Source organism: Apodemus sylvaticus, chromosome 23 (assembly GCF_947179515.1).
Source record: "Apodemus sylvaticus chromosome 23, mApoSyl1.1, whole genome shotgun sequence".
Classification (NCBI taxonomy): Eukaryota; Metazoa; Chordata; class Mammalia; order Rodentia; family Muridae; genus Apodemus; species Apodemus sylvaticus.
This window is the reverse complement of record NC_067494.1, coordinates 25,112,022-25,133,717: the sequence shown is the minus strand read 5'-3', so window position 1 is coordinate 25,133,717 and position 21,696 is coordinate 25,112,022. Positions and strand designations below refer to the sequence as shown.

General features: G+C 43.0%; 1 protein-coding gene across 8 annotated transcripts in view; it reads left to right on the top strand.

The window, feature by feature from the left end:
- The window catches only part of Hivep2 (HIVEP zinc finger 2), a 189,590-nt gene that overhangs the window by 163,023 nt on the left and 4,871 nt on the right, over positions 1-21,696 (top strand). For all 8 annotated transcript variants that reach the window (XM_052169382.1, XM_052169380.1, XM_052169381.1 and 5 more), the window contains 6 exons: positions 3,881-3,925; positions 4,702-10,237; positions 11,165-11,319; positions 15,027-15,202; positions 17,590-17,691; positions 18,432-19,327. In XM_052169382.1, coding sequence (XP_052025342.1) covers positions 5,093-10,237; positions 11,165-11,319; positions 15,027-15,202; positions 17,590-17,691; positions 18,432-19,327 — 6,474 coding nt within the window. In that variant the 5' untranslated portion in view covers positions 3,881-3,925; positions 4,702-5,092. The remainder of the gene's footprint in view (positions 1-3,880; positions 3,926-4,701; positions 10,238-11,164; positions 11,320-15,026; positions 15,203-17,589; positions 17,692-18,431; positions 19,328-21,696) is intronic.

The following is a 21,696-nucleotide window of genomic DNA, read 5'->3' as shown; positions in this document are numbered from 1 at the left end:
AGCTGTTTTCTTTTCATATAAGAATTGCTCTGCTGTTGAATTTTTTGGCATATTAATCGATTGGGGGAAATGTATTTACATTCAACAGGCTTTTTGAAAATATGATCAATGGATATATATGATCATAAAGAAATAATCTAGCTGTAAGTTATCAAGTTTATAGAACTTCATGGCTTTAAGTAGACCTATGTCAAGAAAGTTAAACTCAAATCCTGAACTATGCAATGGTACATTTGATTTTTGAAATAATTAGGTTCCATATTATTTTCCTAGACTCAATAATTTATTTGATGTGAATTTCCTCCCTATTTTACTTTCCTCCTTAATATACTCTAATATAATAAAATGTTTTCCCATTCATGACCATTATCATACATTTTAATAATAAAAAACAAACCAAAGATTTTATGTTTCTTTTGGAAAGTTTAACCTCTTAGTAAAATATCAAATAACGAAAAGGACATGTCTTTATCAAATGATGGATTTAACTTTGAAAGTCTTGGGGTTTGTAGAGTGACTTCCTTTCCTTGGCTTAAGTGATGGGAAACAGCAGAGAAACTGTTGAATATACCCAGAGCCTGCCTTGGATGTAAAGAAGAAGCCGTACCACACGTAGTCAATGGCCAATATTTGCTATCATATTTCCTTTCACAGCCAAGGTGAACTGACTCAAGACAGGCAGTTCATACGTTCCCTCCGTGTTTGTAGTATTTGTCAGTGTGACCCTGAAATTCTCTGAAGGACTCAGCATGTTTTGCCCTTTGCCACCTTTCCTGTCTCAGAAAGTTCCAGTGATTTATGAATAACAGTGAGTTTGCCGGCTTCCCAAAAATGGTCCCCGAAAGAATGATGTAAACTCAAATACATTTGAAATTATACGTAAAAGGTTCATACAGAATGGCACTTGTTCCTAATTCCATAGGTGTGTGTGTGTGTGTGTGTGTGTTACATACATGTTGAGTGTATAAGTGCATGTGCCTTACTTTCTACAATGATTCTGGGTGTGGGTGGTTCTTAGACCTGCCAAGCAAATGCATAGCATACTGAGTTATCACCCTAGTCCTTCCGTATTAACAGTCTCAAGTATTTCACTGAGAGGACTGACTCTGCTCTAGATGAATGTGGTGGATCAGAGCACCCTTGGGCTGGGGGGATCCACAAAGCTCTTTCTGCGGGACCTGGAAGTAGGAAGGGAGTTCTGGGAAATGGTAATCCTCCTGGATTAACTAATGGAGTATCACAAGGAGCTTATCCAGAAAGTCTATGGCACTTTCCCTCCTCATTCTGAAGTCTATTTTCAGAATAGACCTATTCGTTGACAGGAGTTTTATTTGGTTTGTCTGTTTTTGTGTTTGTCCTCAGTAAGGATGAATGGCATGTGTCTCTAATGGTTTTAATTGAGTGCTGTAAAACGTAATGGTAACTGTCTGGTGTAGAAAGATAACCATCTCATTGTCAAATGAAAACATGAGTACATTATAGCCTTTCTTTTCAAGAAATGTTGTCCTTAGTTCACTTGAAGTTTCTGCTATAGCAAAATTACATATTCTGTGTCATCCGAAGAATGGGAAGTGATAAATGCTAATTTTCACTTCTGAGGTTCATATTTTCCTTTAAAGTAATGATCGCTAAAGAACAAAGGGAAGCAATTTGTCTTGAAGGTTTCTCATATTCTCCTAAGGAGCTGCCTAAGTCATAGTTAAAACACTATTTAAATTATGGAGTTATTCCCTAAGAAGTCACACAGAAGAGTAGCCAGTTTCTTTATTTTATTTTATTTTATTTTTTTATTTATATGAGTACACTGAATTGGATCCCATTGCAGATGATTGTGAGCTGCCATGTGGTTGCTGGGAATTGGACTCAGGACCTCTGGCAGAGCAGTAAGTTCTCTTAACTGGTGAGCCATCTCTCCAGCCCCATCATTTTCTTTATCTCTCTACTCTGGATAGCTGAGATATTTTCTTCTAGAGACTTTGAAACTTGAGGATGTAAAGTAAGGGGAAATTTGGGGCTGGATGAAAATGCTTAGAGAAAAAAAACGTTGAAGATACAGGAATTTTTAAGTGTTGATAAGACTGTGGCGTGTGAAGACGAAATGCCTAGTGCTTGGAGGTCAGCCAGGTTGGATTCTAGTCCCCACACTCAGCCTCCTGATGCTCTCCTCCTCCGTGGGACAGGTGTACTAAGTCTATAGCCTGTAAGTGTCACGAACACTAACGGAGATAACATACAAGCAATCTTTTGCATTTTAATTGTGTTGGTGTAAAACCCTCCTCCTGAGCTGAGCTGGTCACTCTCCTCTGAGGGACTCCTTCACTCTTCTGCAATGCAAATATTATGAAAGCAAACAATCCATTTAAATATCCAAATCCTAGATACTGTTTTTATCACTATTATTTTCAAATTTTGATATCTAAGAAATTAGCAGTAAGTTAATCATATTTAAAAATCTAAAAGCTTTGCTACAAACACACACACATACACACGTATACACACACACACACACACAAACATACATCTTGGTAAATATAAAACAATCACTATTTAAAACTTTAACTAGATGTAAGTTGTTATATAAAACAAAATTCATCCAATTACAGGGTCACCATGCAATTCTGTAGACACTGTGCAGTTTAAATCCGGCTCGAGATCATTTTTCAATTTTTAATTGTGGTCATTATTTTTCTCACTATATCATAGCACACTAAAACATTTTGCTCCTAACCTCCCTTAATACCCAGTGATCACAGCCTCCTCCTACCTTCCCAGATCTGTAGTATGCACCACTCTCACCTCGCTTTCCCTGAGACTGTCTTAGAATCCACATAGGAGCGTTATATAGTTTATGTTTCCACACCCACCTCTCATTCACTTCCTGTAATCATCTTCAGGTACATGAGAGTTGGTGCAAATGATGAGATTCCATCTTCTGTGTGTACATGTTTGTGTGTGGATGTACATGTGTGCAGGTGCACATGTACACATGTGCCTATGCAGGCTAGGGGAGGCAACAACTGTCTTCATCAGTCACCCCCTACCTCTGGTTTCTTTTTGAGATAGGGGCTCTCACGGAATCTGGAGCTTGGTGGTTTGGCAAGACTGGCTGTCCAATCATGTGCCTGTCTCTTGCTTCTCAAGACTATTGGATTCATTCCTGTGTCACACGTACACTTCCAGCTGAGCCATCACAATAACCCCTGAATTTTCCAAAATCATATCACAGTGTGTGTGTGTGTGTGTGTGTGTGTGTTTCTTTGTAAATGCTAGAATCGTATTTTTCTGAGGACTGTCAGTTGGCATTCTGATGAACATTGCATTAAATCCATCGTTTATTTTGGGTAGTAAAGTCATATAATAACATTGCTTCTTAGGATCCATGAAGCTGGGTTTTCTTTCCAAGATTTGTATATTCTTTATAGTCTCTTTCATCAGTGTTTCATAATTTCTATGGTACAGATCTTCCAACTCTTTGGTTAAATATATTCCATTGTTGTTGAAGCGATTGCAGATGGGATGACGTTCTTGAATTCTAATTCAAATATTTTCTTACTGGCGTATGCCTACTGTGAGTGTGTGTGTGTGTGTGTGTGCGCGCGCACGTGCATAAATAAAATATTTTTGTCTTCAGACAAAATCTATCACATCTTTCAGCCTCTTGAACTTGTGTAGTGAAGGAAGCATTGAGTCAGCTCTTACTACTCCTGCTGTGACTCAGCATAAGGCATAGCACTCGGTTAGTACATTGTAAAGTAGCCCTTGCATGTAGCACTGTAATTTTTCTCCACAGTGAAATGAACATTAAACTTCCTATGTGTGTATAATAATGCTATCCTTTGATGGAATGGCTTTTTCCTAATGGCGTTTGTTTTGTATGCAGGAAGCGTCAGGACAATCATGCCCCTGAGAACTCTCAGCTCTTCAGGTAATCTCTTCATGTTTAAATGATCCTTTAAACTGTCCCCAAAGCAAGCCTTGCTTTCCAGGAAATGAAGGCTTCAGGACAATTCTGTCAGAACACATCAATATGATCTCTCCAGAGTCCTTTGATGATCTTTGTGTCTTCTGTATTTGATCTAGCTCTGCTGATTGCTGTTTTGAAGCTATAAACATACCCATGTGCTGTACTAACATAAAATTCCATGTATATATGTTTTATTACATATGCTTTATGTAGAATTGATTATTATTTACTTTTTATATTTTATATTAATACAGATAGGTAAGTATAACTCATTTTAAGTTATAGAGTTATAATACACTTTTGCATGCAAGCCATAAAACTTGGCTAGGCATAGCTCTAAGGTTTCTAATTAAGCCTTTAAAAGTCATATATTATACATATTATTGAATCCTTCAAATGCTTTTTTTTGGTGTGTCCGTTTGGTGAAACCAAGAGCCTCATAGACGCTAGGCATGCTGCTTTGCCGCTGAGCTCTGGACCTCACATAAGCTTCCTAAACAGAATGAAGGAGTATTTATAAAATCTGTCTGCCCATTGGTCATGAAGGAATTCATACCTGTGATGTAATTCTGAGTTTAAAATTAATATCTTTTAATTAGATGATTAATGCAATAGCTATAAATAATTCATTGGAATGAAAAACATTTTAATTTTTCCAACTTGAGGCTGATAGTTTATCATTGGTCTTACTGTCCTCCAGGGCATCTCTTATGGTGACCTCTTTTCTCTTCCTTCAGGTCGTTGTACGTCAGTGAAACGGGCTGTTGAGCTTCGCTATAGTTGATGATCAGGATTTCTCCTGGACTATTGGTCATCCCAGTCTCATCCTAGTTGAAAAAGATTCACATGCCATAGGAATCCTTTGTAACTTTGCACTTTGCTTTTGAAGAAGGACATTTCTAGGATGGAGAGAACTGTGTTATAGTTTGGTTCCAGGACACAGGCATCCAATGCCCACTGACTCCAGTGTGAGCGCGGCGGAAGGTTCCAGAGAGAGGGAACAATCCACGCGAGTTCGCAACCAGGAGGAACCCAGAGGCAACCTGGCTTTAAAAATCACAGCGTTGGAGACACTCCATGAGTCTGCTTGGCTTCCGGGCAAAGTAGCACTTAAGACCTTGTGTTAAAATGGACACCGGGGACACGGCTCTAGGACAAAACGCTACCTCAAGGTCTGGAGAAACCGACAGCGTGTCAGGTAGATGGAGGCAGGAACAGTCAGCTGTTCTTAAGATGAGCACTTTCAGCAGTCAGGAAGGACAGAGACAACCGCAAATAGATCAGACCGGAAATGCAGCTTCAGCGCAGCTGTTTGGTTCTGGGAAGCTGGCCTCGCCTGGCGAGGGCGTACATCAAGTCACAGAGAAGCAATACCCACCGCACCGTCCGAGTCCCTACCCATGCCAACATTCGCTCTCTTTCCCTCAGCACTCATTGCCACAGGGCATGATGCACAGTAACAAGCCGCCCCAGAGCCTAGAAGGCCCTCCCTGGCTTTTTCCTGGCCCTTTGCCGTCTGTTGCCTCTGAGGACCTATTTCCTTTTCCAATGCACGGCCACGGTGGTGGTTACCCTCGAAAAAAGATCTCGAGTCTCAACCCTGCTTACAGCCAATACTCCCAGAAAAGTATCGAACAGGCAGAAGATGCTCACAAAAAAGAGCAGAAACCCAAAAAGCCGGGCAAATATATCTGCCCGTACTGCAGCAGGGCGTGCGCGAAACCAAGCGTTCTAAAGAAACACATCAGGTCCCATACTGGTGAGCGGCCGTACCCATGCATACCTTGTGGTTTCTCTTTCAAGACAAAGAGCAATTTGTACAAGCACAGGAAGTCTCATGCCCATGCGATTAAGGCTGGCTTGGTACCCTTCACAGAATCATCTGTATCGAAATTGGACCTTGAGGCTGGTTTTATTGATGTCGAAGCAGAGATACACTCAGACGGTGAGCAGAGCACAGACACGGATGAGGAGAGCTCTTTATTTGCTGAGGCTTCTGACAAAGTGAGCCCTGGCCCTCCCATCCCTTTGGATATTGCTAGCAGAGGCGGCTACCACGGGTCCTTGGAAGAATCTCTGGGTGGTCCGATGAAGGTGCCAATTTTGATTATCCCCAAAAGTGGGATCCCACTACCCAATGAGGGCTCTCAGTATCTGGGCCCTGAAATGCTCCCTAATCCGTCTTTGAATGTTAAGGCTGATGACTCGCACACAGTGAAACAGAAACTTGCACTGAGACTGTCAGAGAAGAAAGGACAAGACTCCGAGCCGTCCCTCAACCTCCTCAGCCCTCACAGCAAGGGGAGCACGGACTCTGGCTACTTTTCTCGCTCAGAAAGTGCAGAGCAGCAGATAAGTCCCCCCAACACAAACGCCAAGTCTTACGAAGAGATCATCTTTGGAAAATACTGTCGGCTCAGTCCGAGGAATACACTTAGTGTTACCCCGACAGGTCAGGAGCGCACCGCCATGGCCATGGGGCGCAGGGGTATCATGGAACCATTGCCTCATGTAAACACCAGGTTGGAGGTCAAGATGTTTGAAGATCCTATCTCTCAGCTGATTCCCAGCAAAGGAGAAATGGACCACGGTCAAGTCAGCATGTTGAAGACCACGAAATTCGGCAGTGAGTGTCGGGAACCACAAGCCATCCCGCCCTCTGTTAGGAATGAAGGAAAACCGTACCCAGGAAACTTCCCTGGGAACAATCCAATTCTCTTAGAAGCTCCTGTGGACTCTTCCCCCCTTATTAGAAGCAACTCAATGCCAACGTCTTCAGCGACGAATTTAAGCGTCCCTCCTTCTCTGCGAGGTAGCCACTCGTTTGATGAGAGGATGACAGGGTCTGATGATGTGTTTTACCCTGGCACGGTAGGCATACCTCCCCAGCGCATGCTAAGGCGACAAGCAGCGTTTGAGCTGCCGTCGGTACAGGAGGGTCACATGGAGTCAGAGCACCCTGCACGGGTACCCAAGAGCCTTTCCAGCTCGTCTCTGAGGGAAAAGAAGTTACTTCCAGGAGACAGGCCTGCGTATGACTATGATGTCTGCCGTAAACCGTACAAGAAGTGGGAAGACTCCGAAACACCAAAACAGAGCTACAGAGACATTTCTGGCCTGAGTTCCTTCAAACACGGAGGGGAGTATTTTATGGAACCCTCGGTGCCGTTGCAGGGGGTGGCAACCATGTTCGGGACGACCTGTGAGAACAGGAAACGCAGGAAAGAGAAAAGCGTAGGGGATGAGGAGGATACCCCCATGATATGTGGCGGCGTGGGAAGTGCTCCTGTGAGCATGATGTCCTCAGAGTATGACCCGAAGCTGCAGGACGGAGGAAGGAGTGGCTTTGTGGTGACTGGACATGAGAGCCTTGATCGTTTAGACCCAGCTCGACCGCAGCTGCCACCTAGAAGTCCGTCTCTTGGGTCTGAGGATTTGCCTTCCGCTGCTGATCCTGACAAGATGACAGACCTAGGCAAGAAGCCTCCGGGAAATGTGATTTCAGTAATTCAGCACACAAACTCTCTGAGCCGGCCCAATTCCTTTGAAAGATCGGAGTCAACAGAAATGGTGGCCTGTACACAGGACAAGACTCCTTCACCTTCTGAGACATGTGACAGTGAGGTTTTGGAGACTCCTGTGAGCCCAGAGTGGGCTCCTCCAGGGGATGGTGCAGAAACTGGAAGCAAGCCAACCCCTTCACAGCAGGTACCTCAGCATTCTTACCACGCACAGCCAAGGCTTGTTCGCCAGCACAACATCCAGGTTCCGGAAATCAGAGTCACAGAGGAACCCGATAAGCCTGAGAAGGAGAAGGAAGCTCCCACGAAGGAGCCAGAGAAGCCCGTGGAGGAATTCCAGTGGCCCCAGAGAAGCGAGACTCTTTCCCAACTCCCCGCTGAGAAGTTACCTCCCAAAAAGAAACGCTTGAGGCTGGCAGATTTGGAGCATTCCTCCGGGGAATCCAGTTTCGAGTCCACAGGCACAGGCCTCTCTCGAAGTCCCAGCCAAGAGAGCAACCTATCCCACAGTTCCAGTTTCTCCATGTCCTTTGATAGAGAAGAAATGGTGAAGCTCACTGCCCCTCCCAAGCAGGATGAGGGCGGCAAGCATTCTGAGTTTTTGACTGTCCCCGCGGGTTCATACTCATTGTCTGTCCCGGGTCATCACCACCAGAAAGAAATGCGGCGTTGCTCCTCTGAGCAGATGCCCTGTCCTCACCCGACGGAAGTCCCAGAGATACGGAGTAAATCATTTGATTATGGGAACCTGTCCCATGCTCCAGCGACTGGCACACCCCCATCCACGTTATCTCCATCCCGGGAGAGGAAGAAATGCTTTCTGGTGCGCCAGGCCTCCTTCAGCGGCTCCCCAGAAATTGCCCAAGGGGAAGCCGGCGGCGTGGACCCCAGCGTCAAGCAGGAGCACATGGAGCACCTTCACGCTGGCCTCCGGGCTGCGTGGTCCTCCGTGCTTCCGCCTCTGCCAGGGGATGACCCGGGAAAGCAGGTGGTCGGTACTTGTGGCCAGCTGAGCTCAGGGCCACCACTCCACCTTGCCCAGCCACAGATGATGCACATGGACAGTCAGGAATCGCTGAGAAATCCCTTGATTCAACCAACACCGTACATGGCGAGCAAGCACTTACCCGAACAACCGCATCTGTTTCCACATCAAGATGCGGTTCCGTTTTCTCCTATCCAGAATGCCTTGTTTCAGTTTCAGTACCCGACTGTCTGTATGGTCCACTTGCCAGCTCAGCAGCCTCCCTGGTGGCAGGCACACTTCCCCCATCCCTTCGCCCCACACCCACAGAACAGCTACGGCAAGCCTCCTTTCCAAGCTGACATCCATTCTAGCTATCCCTTAGAGCATGTAGCAGAACACACTGGAAAGAAATCTGTTGACTACCCGCATGCAAAAGAGCAGACTTACCCGTGTTATTCCGGAACATCAGGGCTACACTCCAAGAACCTCCCTCCGACGTTTCCATCAGACCCGGGCAGTAAAGCCACTGAAACGCCTACTGAGCAGCTTCTTCGAGAAGATTTTGCTTCAGAAAATGCTGGGCCTTTGCAGTCGCTCCCGGGAACAGTGGTACCTGTTCGGATCCAGACCCACGTTCCATCCTACGGAAGTGTCATGTATACAAGCATTTCTCAGATACTCGGACAGAATAGCCCCGCCATCGTCATATGCAAGGTTGATGAGAATATGACCCAAAGAACACTGGTCACCAATGCAGCCATGCAGGGCATAGGACTTAACATAGCCCAAGTGCTTGGGCAGCACACGGGCTTGGAAAAATACCCTCTTTGGAAAGTACCTCAGACCTTACCCCTGGGCTTAGAGTCCTCCATCCCCCTGTGTTTACCGTCCACCTCAGACAACGCAGCCTCGCTTGGAGGAAGCAAGCGGATGCTGTCTCCAGCCAGCAGTTTGGAGCTCTTCATGGAAACCAAGCAACAGAAACGGGTGAAAGAGGAGAAGATGTACGGGCAGATTGTGGAAGAACTCAGTGCCGTGGAGCTAACCAACTCCGACATCAAGAAGGGCCTTTCCCGCCCCCAGAAGCCCCAGCTCGTGAGGCAGGGGTGTGCTTCGGAGCCAAAGGATGGCTGCTCCCAGTCAAGGTCATCTTCCTTTTCCTCCCTGTCACCTTCCTCATCTCAAGAGCATCCGTCTGCCAGCGGGCCTTTCCCTCCCAATAGGGAGATACTTCCAGGTTCCAGGGCACCGCCACGTCGGAAGTTCAGCGGGCCCTCGGAAAGCAGAGAGTCCTCCGATGAGCTGGACATGGATGAGACGTCGTCAGACATGAGTATGAGCCCGCAGAGCTCCTCCCTGCCCACGGGAGGCAGTCAGCAGGAAGAGGAAGGGAAGGCCCGGAAGTTGCCTGTCAGCATGCTGGTCCACATGGCCTCCGGACCCGGCGGAAATGTGGCAAATTCCACTCTTCTTTTCACGGACGTGGCCGATTTCCAGCAGATCCTTCAGTTCCCTAGTCTGCGGACAACAACTACTGTGAGTTGGTGCTTCTTAAATTATACAAAACCCAATTTTGTGCAACAGGCCACCTTCAAATCCTCCGTTTATGCTTCATGGTGCATTAGTTCCTGTAACCCAAACCCATCAGGATTGAATACCAAGACCACGCTGGCCCTTCTGAGATCCAAACAAAAAATAACTGCAGAAATCTATACTCTGGCTGCTATGCACAGGCCCGGAACTGGCAAGCTCACATCATCCAGTGCGTGGAAGCAGTTTGCACAGGTAAAAACAGACCCTGGGTTAGAAAGTACAGTGGGTTATGGGTCAAATACTAAGTAGACAGTATAGTGAAGGATAGAAGATCTAAAAGTTAAAATATGCTAGGAATATTCTAGTAACCTGGTGTTATCCAGAGATGGGAGATACTATAGGCTGCCCTTACTCTGAGGGCTCCCAGAAAAGCCACAAATACTGGGAGTGCTTTGTTAGCCCAGATAAGGGAGGTTCTCCTACTGGGACTAATGTTTGTCAGTCATTTTCCTTCTGCCTCTTGAGTGATAAGGCAGACATGAGGGATTCTGGGACTTAAGATATGAGGAAATAAAACATGGAATGGATGCCAGCAAAAGGATTGGAGAGGAACTCTCAGATGGCAAATGCCATCAATGATATCAAGGGTGTGTTTGACTAACATGTATATTCTGTATATCTCTGTCAAAAATAACTTTCCACAGTTACTGTTTTCTCCTGATTTGCCCCTAAACAGTCAGTCAGTCCTTACATGTAAAAAAAAAATTTAAATATAGTAACTTTCAGAGTAAACAAAATTAATAGTGAAGAAAATAGAGATTTGAAAACTAGTATTTTGGACATTACGTCAAGGTTGCTTTCTGAAACTTCATTGGCTTTTGAAACTAACTCCTTAAGGTGGATTGTTTGACTTGTTCCTTCAAATGGTAGAGTATGTGCTGGAAGTCTCTGTTAACATTTTGCAGAGGAAATCCGAACTATTCAGTGTCTGCACTTACACACTGAAGTGGCAGTATGGAAACTGACATTTTCCCTTTGATTTTAATCCCTGGTGCCCTCTGTATTTTTGCAATCAGTTTATAATCTTTTAGACTTGCAGGGATGATAGAAGTGCAGGCGGCATAGGCCAGAATATCCCGGAGAAAGCATGTGAAATGATTCTCTCTTTTTATCCTACAGATGAAACCTGATGCACCCTTCTTATTCGGCAACAAACTAGAAAGGAAATTAGCGGGAAGTGTCTTAAAGGAAAGAGGGAAAGGAGAGATTCATGGAGAAAAAGACCTGGGATCCAAACAAACGGAGCCAATCCGGATTAAGATCTTTGAAGGCGGGTAAGGAAACATCAGCCCAGATGTAAAATGTTCGGTCCTGACGGGTTGCACGGGTAAATAGTGTGTGATCTTGCAGATGCGCCAAGGAAATCCCTTGTGCAGTCACATTGATGAACGCTGGGCTGGAGACAGCTAGTGACTACATACATTTTCTTCTAGGACCTGGCCTCAGTGAGCATGGTTCCATTATGTACCTTAATTTCTCTCTTCTCTAAATTTATATGACATTTTCTACATTGCTGCCTCATGGCGTCTCTTACGTTCCTTTATTCTTGACTACTTCATGAGCATTTGGGTTACTGATGGACACATTTGTATTCTGTGCTGATGTGAGCGGAACCATGCATACTTCTGTACATTTCTAAGAAATAGATTGAGTGAACTTCAGACTTCCATGGGATCCTAACATTTGCATCACCCATGACCCTTTTGCTTTTGAAGTCAAGGCACCATACTGTGTTCTCTGTCTCCACTGGTGTATAACAACCTCTTCCCAAATGTCATAAGCCAATGGAATTCAAGTAGTAATGGCCAATAGTGTGTGTGTGTGTGTGTGTGTGTGTATAAAATAGTGTGTGTGTAGTGTGTCTATATGTATACATATTACATAAACATATGGCATACATATTTGATATACATATCAAATAATGTATACATATAACAAATATATATATATATATTTGAATTAAGAAATTAAGAAAATGTAAGAGTATGTGATAGCTAGGTTTTTGTTTCAGTAGAAATATATTGTAATCCATGGAAGAGGTCTAGATCTATGATTTTAGCTTAAAAAATGTAACTGCATTAAGTATTTTGGGGGATTATGTCATTTAGTCCCATCTCACCAACCTATCACTAAATTACATAGTTTCATGAACATACTTTTATTCCAATGCTATTTGAAGGATAAAATGTTATTTTATTTACCATAAAAATGTTGACTGTTAGCGACCTGAGATTTCTCACAGTTCTACCATTTTGGAGTTGATTGTTATAGTTGAGTTGCCCTTGGATTTTTGCTTCATTTAGGTATTGTGTCTTTTCACCACATTGGCATGTATGCATGAACTTTGCATCAAAAGTTTTTGACATCTGTCATATCATGACATCAATGGAAAGAATGTAGATTTTGTCTTTCCCAAGAGACAGGTGTCTCAGCTCTCTGTGACTTGGCCACCATGCTGTTAAGCAGCAGCTGTCTTCAGAGCAGTCATATGTACTTATATATATGTACTTAGTATATGGCTTACAGGGGCCACCAAGGCTATTGTATATTTTGAGGAATCCATCTCTGCTAACAAAGAACATAAGTAGAAATAAAAACACGTCTGGGACTCTCTTCTGCTGTGATTTGATGATCCAGAAAAGTCACATATATATTTCATTTTCTGTTTCTAACTCAGTCTTTTTTTTTTTTAAATCTCTGAACTAATTCTCTACCAATTTCTGGTAACCAGGCATTCATTCCAAACAGCAGGTTCTCTTACGTTGTTGATTGCAATTGGTAACAATGGCAGGAATTACTGGCTAGATTATCCAGGTTATCTAGTTGAGAGGGATAATAACTATTTCTTTAAATTGCTGTTTTTCAAAATCCATTGTGTATCAGGTAGATTTGTGTGTCTTCCGAAATGTTATAGAGTAAATAGGCTATCTGAACGCATTCTTCCCATATACAGATTTATGTAGAATTTTACTTTATTTCATTCTTTAGATGAGTTCATCAGCTAAGACACTGACAATAAACTTTTTTATTTAAGGAGAAAATGTGTTTCTCATCAACTGGGGGTCTCAGTTAGGGTTTCTTGTGCTTTGAGGGGAAATACCATGACCAAAAGCAAGTTGGGGAAGAAAGGGTTTATTATGCCTCCAGATCATAGTCCATCATTGGAGAAAGTCAGGACAAGAACACAAGCGGGCCTGGAACCCGGAGGCAGGAGCTGGTGCAAAGGCACGGAGGGGTCCTGCTTTCTGCCTTACTCCTCATGGCTTCTTCTGCTTACCTTGTTACAAAACCCAGGACCAACAGCCCAAAGATGGCCCCACCCACCGTGGGCTGAGCTTTCTCTCCCATTGACCAGTAATTAGGAAAGTGCCTTAAAGCGAAATCTCATGGAGATAGTTTCTCAATTGCAATTCCCTCCTTTCAGATAACTCTAACTTGTGTCAAGTTAACACACGAAACCAGTCAGTACAGCCCAGTATCGAGAAAGCTAGAGAAACCTTTCCTGAAGAATATTGGCTTTCTGTAAGATCATCATATATGCCCTTAAGCAATTTCATCCTTGTTAGGAACAGAAAGTGAAATTGGATGTGGAAGGATGATTTTGTGCCTTGAGGATGTACTCTGATTTATTATAAAATGCAAGCATGAGAAGAAAACAAGTTTTAAGACCAAGTCATAGTCAAAATGTTTTAAGAATGGGGAAAGGCATGCAGAGGTGATGGTCCTCATCTTCCCCTTTGATTAGTGTTGACCAAAATGCAGAACATGCTGAGATGAGCCTTTATCCATAGCAGAGTTCATCTTCCAATATATGGAGAGATGTTTAGCCTTGAAAAGCCTTTTACAAATTGGATAATTGGGCTTGAATTTGTTTTTGTATCTGTGTGTGGGTATTAGCTAGAACAAGATGGGCATAGTCAGAAGCCTCTTAGAATGGGAAAAACAAAACAAAACATCTTTCGGTCTAAATACCACTAAGGAATTCTACAATGAACAAAGATTTTTGCATGTTAGCCTACTTTTGGAAGCTCCAGAAATGCTTTCTTGTCACAGTGACATGGGATTTAAAATTCTAGCCCTGTTGTGATATAAGGGATCATACTATGTATTGAGTTGTGCAGTACAGGTCTACTGTATGATAACCTAAATCTCTGTGATTTATCATGTGCTGTCATTTCTAAGCAAAAGGAGCATTGGACAGGTTTGTCCTCTTCTATCTAAGACTTTCTTCATCTCAAGTTTATGACAGTAGACGGCCTTAGATAACCTTTCAGTCCAATCCTTCAGGAAACAAATGCCAGTTTTATCCCAAAGTCTCTAGTTCTCATTATGCAACAATGCTTTCAAGAAGCCAATTGAAATTTAGACTCCACATGAGTACAGATTCATGATCCTGGGAAGAACAGATCAAATCTGTAGACAACAGTTGGGGAGCCAAGCTTAGCCTTGGTTAAGTTGAAATTTCAGAGGCACACATGTACCAGGGTTGTAAAAATAGAGTAGAAACTTGCAAAGGAGATTTCTATTCTCAGTTAAGATTTTTTCTGCAAATGTAGAGGAGTGTCTCCATATGTATATTATAGATGATGTCATGTTAACAGATTATGCATGAAGCATGATTATTCTAAAATGTTGGTATTCATTTAGTGATGTTCCTTGATTGGATGCTGCTATGCCCGAAAATCCAGAGATCCAGGTCTTTATCTCTTTGGACTTATGTAAACCTATTGGAACATTTGTATATCCCATCAGTAAATTTGTTATTCCACATAGAATAAAAATTTGCATACAGCAATAATTCCATTGCATAATTGTCTCAAGTGTTCATGATATAAACTCCCCAGGGTTCATAGAAGTCAGGGTGAATATTTGGAAAAGACCCTCATGAAAATTGAAGTCAGGCATTGACTAGCTTTTGGGTTGATATTATCACATGCTGAGAGTATTTAAAATCATAGTGGTCTGCCTCTTCTTCAAATAGGTACAAATCCAATGAAGATTATGTGTATGTCAGAGGACGTGGACGGGGAAAGTACATTTGTGAAGAGTGTGGAATTCGTTGTAAGAAACCAAGCATGCTTAAAAAACACATACGCACTCACACTGATGTTCGGCCTTATGTGTGCAAGTTATGCAATTTCGCCTTCAAAACGAAAGGTATGAGCTTGACTTCTGTTGCCGTTGTTGTTTGGAGAGGAAAAGGTTTCCAGAAAACATCCGGCTATTTAGGATTCTGAATATTATTTTGTAACTCACTTTCACCCACCATAAAGAGTGTTCTGTTTGTGAAAATGTGACCCCCCCCCCCCGAGATATATTTCCTCCTTCCTGTCCAGGATCAAAGGGTGTACGTGAGACTCTGAGGCTCCTTTTATGACTAATTAAGAGCTGCAGACTGAGGGCCAGGCAGGTTGTCTCTGAAGGAAGTGGCTTAGAAGAGCCCGGATAGCTATTACTTCATCTTGGAAATTTATGTGGGCTAGATAATATTTGCACCAATATTGAAATTCTGCAGGGAGGCAATATATGAGTGGCACTGGATAAGCAAGGGAAGCTACTGGGAAGAAAATATGTGGCCGTGGTCACTTTCAAGAGTATAAATAATGTAGAGAGCCATAGACTCCCTGGTGGCCCCCTCCATCCACAGCTGCATTAATTATACATAGAGATTTGATAGCTTCTGCTCTGTGTATTTATCAGCATGGAGACAAGTCTTACTCTCAGACCTCAAGAGTTAATCTCATCCAGCTAGGACCTGCCTTGAGATAACCTATCCTTCTCAAATATCTGTTTGAATAGACTGGTTTATGCAGAAATGTTTCACTCAAGGGTGCCTAACTTGTATTTCTATTATTCTGTAACATGGTAGAATCTGACATAGCATGTTCATGCTGCATATCAGATCTCTCTAAGGTAGATTGGAGACAGCCCCTCATCAACCCCTCTTCATTTCCAGTGTTTTCACGTTTATTTTTGATTTCAAGGAACCTGCCCTGATACAAATAATTAAAACCAGGTATGAATTGTGATAATCTGGTAGGGAGATATATACCTATTTCAGTTGTAGCGCACAACCTTAAGCTGTGCTCTTTTGACAAAAGTATTAATGTTCAGGGTTTTCAAGTATCTGTTCATTAGGAGAGTATTTATGGGTCTTTAAATGCCTCATTTGAAGTGCAAAAGGGAGAAGGAACATAAAACATCTGTGTATCAAAAGAAATAAGGATGCTGTTTTTTAATTACCCTTCTCCCTTAGTGTGATCCAGCTTTCTGAGAAGTCCCTTCTCTTAAAGGGACTTCTCAGAAAGGAGAAGGAGGAAAGAAAATTTAAAAGTTTGATTTTAGGACGCACTGCAAGTCCACCAATCACTATAAAGTGTACAGAATAGTACTCTAGGTAGGTGATTAAATCTGATTGTGAACCATTGTGAAGACTCCAGCAGGAAGGAGCATCCTTTTGACCATTAATGGAATTTCCTTGTCAGCCTTTGGAAGTATGCAGGCAGAGGTCTAGGAATTTGAGGATGAGCACTGCATTCTTGAAAGGTCCACAGGGTTCATCTCCTGCTGAAATACCCACTTTGCAGACTTTTCGTTCTCTGAGTACAAGTGTACCGGAGCCTTCTCCCTTGCCTGTACCAAGCTCCTAAGGACAGATCCCTTCCCCTTGCCTATATAAGACTCCCACCGTTCTCTCCTGTCCTGCTCTGGTCTGCTCATGGCTCCTACAAACCAAAGTCAAGGTGGGATTGTTTCCAGTTCCCACTTCTAGCTAGAAATCTGCTCTGAAGATTACAAGCCTACTCAGAAGAAGCGAGCCCAAATGTGTCCCTCTTAGGAGTATGAATATATATAATTGACTGGTTGTGACTACAGAGGTAGAAGTCATGGATGCAGAGGGCTGACAGTACCATACTTAGTATCTTTACTCATATTCATACCATGCACACACAAACAGTAGCAGAAACAGCTAAGTCTCATGAATTCATGGAAAGTTTAATTCACTTATGCCCTTCAGAGATAACATATCCAAAAATCTTTTTGAGCACTTTCAAAAATTATAGATATTTTGATAAGAGCAATGAAAGTGTAAAAATAGTTGTATTAGAAGTATAAAAAGAATATGAAGAATTCATAGATCTGTAAGCAACAAGTTAATCATTATGTGACATAGTCATTTTTGAAAGAATAGTTCATTGTGGTTTATTTATTTAATACTAAGCATAGCTATATCAGAGAGAGAAAAATAATGCCTTCATCAGACTGAATTTCTACCTAGGCTTCTGGAAGTCTGCACTGCAAAATAAAAGTACATACTTGCGTGCTGTTACTCCATCGTCAAGATGACCACAGGTCATAACACAGTCATTTCATGAGAACAAATGAATATATTCTAGGCCCCTGAGTTGATCCCTGAGTCTCTTGTGATAAGTTTTTTAGTACAGAAAAATGTATATGCATAAGGTAGCTCATCACATAGAGTTTTACAGTAGTCATCACAGTTCGGTAGTTAATTCTCTTGTTCTCTTGTTTGCATTTTCTAGGAAATCTAACAAAACACATGAAGTCTAAGGCCCACATGAAAAAGTGTCTGGAGCTGGGCGTCTCGATGACATCAGTAGATGACACAGAAACAGAAGAAGCAGGTACGTGGCTTCCTGAATGGTCTGGCCTCTTAGTTGGGCTTTGTGGCCTAGTGATTGCACGTTGCTTTATTAAGTATTCTTTGCAGGGACTAAAATGACACACTGAACTGCTTGGGAACTGCTAAGGAGAAAGGAAAACATTTGCAGCGTAATTTGTTTTAGAGGTGGGGAGGGCTGTATCAGAAAAACAGTTGTCTCTAAACCCTGTAAAGGGGCAAAGGGATATGTGTGCATGAGGCAGGGGATGGAATTATGATTTATGTGCTATGAAGCTTTAGGAGGAAACAGAAAGCACTTTAATGTGTTAGTCTTCTTATTGAGAGGAAATGTAGTAGAAAAAACATCCATCATTAACCCCAGAAGAGGATCTGGAGGCCGGCAGACCCCTGAGGTATTCCTCTTACACACAACTTGCACCTGGAACAGGAGAGACAGCCTGTCACTCTGCTTTTCTTCTTCCAGCATCAATCATTAGCAATGCTAGCCACATCCATTTGCTTTGAATTGTGCCATGAGACTTCTCTGAAGTCTGAAATATGAGATCCTATTCTGTAGTTCTCAGGGATGAAACCAAGTAGGTAGGCACGTGTGAGTCCCCAGGGGTGATTCGGAGGCATGATAGTTTCAGGATGCCCAGGGGGGCTAAAGAAGGCTTTTGGGACGAGTGTTGGGGCAGATACAAGCTCCCAGACTTGAAAACTGGATCTTAGCCCCTGTTAATTATTGTTGGATTCTTTCAGAAAATATGGAAGAGCTGCACAAAACATCTGAGAAGCATAGCATGTCCGGCATTTCAACTGATCACCAGTTCTCAGATGCTGAGGAATCTGATGGGGAAGATGGGGACGACAACGACGACGATGATGAAGATGATGATGACTTTGATGATCAAGGAGATCTGACACCCAAAACAAGGTCAAGAAGCACCAGTCCTCAGCCCCCAAGGTTCTCTTCCTTGCCTGTCAATGTTGGCGCTGTCGCTCATGGTGTCCCTTCAGATAGCTCTCTGGGACATTCGTCATTGATCAGCTATTTGGTTACTCTACCGAGTATTCAGGTTACTCAGCTCATGACACCCAGTGGCTCTTGCGAAGACACCCAGATGACAGAATATCAGAGGCTGTTCCAGAGCAAAAGCACAGACTCTGAACCGGACAAAGACAGGTTAGACATCCCAAGCTCCATGGACGAAGAGGCCATGTTGTCTTCAGAGCCAAGCTCCTCCCCAAGGGACTTCTCCCCCTCAAGCTACCGTTCCTCACCAGGATATGATTCTTCACCCTGTCGAGATAATTCGCCAAAGAGGTATCTGATACCCAAAGGAGATTTGTCACCCAGAAGACATTTATCACCTAGAAGAGATCTGTCACCCATGAGGCATCTGTCACCAAGAAAAGAAGCTGCATTGAGGAGAGAGATGTCCCAAGGGGATGCTTCACCAAGAAGGCACTTGTCCCCAAGGAGACCATTGTCTCCTGGAAAAGACATTACAGCAAGAAGAGACCTCTCTCCCAGAAGAGAGAGAAGATATATGACCACCATCAGAGCACCATCTCCCAGAAGGGCTTTATATCATAACCCTCCATTATCCATGGGACAGTATCTGCAAACAGAGCCAATTGTATTGGGGCCTCCTGTAAGTATCACCTGGGTTAACCACACCAGAGCTGCAGAACATTGGTACTTCCTATAGCCTAATTATAAGACATCTATTATAATGTGGGTGTCTCTCTAGAGGAGACATGAACCTATTAATACAAATAGCAGGGAGACATTTTATCATACATCGTGTTGGTGACATGGCTGTGGCATTATTCCAAGTATAATATTGTATCAAAGCAGGAGTGAACTTCCAGCTAGGAACAGGTGAAGCTTACCGAATATTTTGTAGGCGTAACTGATTATAGACACGAGCCAAAACCCTTAGGTGAAGCCCCAGGTATGACATGTCTAAGTAGACAAACTCATATGAAGACAGTAAATTGTCAATATATGTATGCTCCAGCAGGTGATGACTCATCCTTGACTTCCAAAATGATTTTTAAAACATACCCATTACATTGTCCAGCATGTGTACATGCACAGATGGTCAGGACCTGGGAAAAGGCAGTATGACAGACTGATAGCTCATATAGTATATAAATTAATATAAAGTTTTCTGCATTTTTTTCTGTTGCTATTGCTTTTAGCACCCAGTGTAGATGCTGAGGGAGAATGCAGGCCAGAGAATGAGCTGTCTGAGAGCCCCAGAGACTATTCTGAGGGTTCCACCTTTTACTTCTATTATAAAGTAAGGTGACAGCAGTAGTGCTGTGGGCCACACTGAAACCACGGGTAGAGTGAAAAGCTACAACAGAGCCTCATTGCACAGTAGTCCAGCACATCATGGTGTCTCTTTTCATTGGGGGTAGGATTGTCAAAAGGCAGGCAGTGAGCACACACATATGCTGTCTTCTGAGTTTGTTTGCTTTAAACGTGGTTTTGGTTTCCAGATCTTTCTTCCTGCTTCTACCCTCTTTGCTCTGTATTTTCTCTCTGCCATAGATAGCATTGTCTTTCTCGGGCACTGCTAACTCCTAGCTCTGTCTGCCCTTGCCCTCCCTGGTGCCCAGTCCCCTCTCTCTCATTGCCTCCCTCGATCTTGACTCATGAGCTTACACTGCCATTCTCAAACTTCAGGAAATCTCCCAGACTTCCTTGTGGTATCGTCATCATCCTTTTCTCGCCAACTGGGTATAAAGTTGGTCTTGATGTTGCAGTCTTGCGGAGACAAGCCCTGTTATCTGGACATGGCTGATTTCAAGCTCATAAATTAACAAGCTAGGGAAAAGCACCACATCTCTGCAAGTTTCTGTATCTTGTGCTACCTAAGTCACTATATCACTATATAATAGGAAGCTGGAAATCCCTCTGGGGTGTCCTCAAGTGATTCCTCTGATAGAGAGAGACATGGTGATGCTGGCAGGGTAGTATGTGTTAAACTAGTCCTGATCCTTCATTCTTGTAGCTTTTGAGTCAGCTTCTGGCCAAGTAGTCCATAACTGCCTTGGATGAGTCAGTGGAACTCATTCAGGTAACCATGTCATGAAAACAGAGCCATTGATTCAACATGCTCTTAAACTCAGGCAAAGGAATTATTAATTAATTAATGGAGTTAAACAGAATAAAAAAATTCATTTATTCTGGACCTTTGATTCACTACAAACTTAATCAAGAAATTTAGTGCCAAACAAGAAAATTAGTTTCACCAGTTACTGAGTTTTTCCTAATTTTTGTGTGCTTTTATTTTGTTTTATTTTGTTTTTTTTTTTTTAATCTCTGGACACCTCACAGAGCTCATCCTTCATAGCCAACAAATCCCTTGGCTTGCTACCTAGTTCAGTTATCTATAAAGAAAAAGTGCCACCTCCTGCCTGTTCCCATAGGAGAGAGCAGTGCCCGGACTCAGGCAGGAGCACTGTACTGAATCCTCATTTTGTGTTGACTGGTCGCCTTTGGATGGCAGAGAGAACCGAAGCTTTCTGTGATGTATGAAAGAGACCTTCCTGGTCAGAGGAAAATAGACCTAACTGTGCTCTGACAGGTGCCCCTCCTGACTGCTCTGTTGGATGAAGACTTTCCTCTCTAATAACATACGAAAGGACTATGACCAGCCACGGTCCCTTTTCATAGAAATTCTGTTCCGCTATCTTGTCATTTTGCAAACCTTGATGTCACAGTACAATGACTGGTGTTAAGGGACCCTGACACCCGGATGACATAAGATATAATTGGTTTAGTCTGAACTTAGAGCCAGAGACAAGATTTAGACAGAGAAACGCACACCACTAGGGTTCCTCTCCTAACACCATCTGGTTCATTTTAAGATAGATGATAGAATTTACAAGTGTGTATTCTTTATTCAGTCAGTCACCATTTTTTGAGGACTGGAGCTGGAGTGTGGCTCAGGGGGAAATGGTATTACAGCTACAGCCTTATTTTCTTATGCCTATCTGTTTCAGTGTG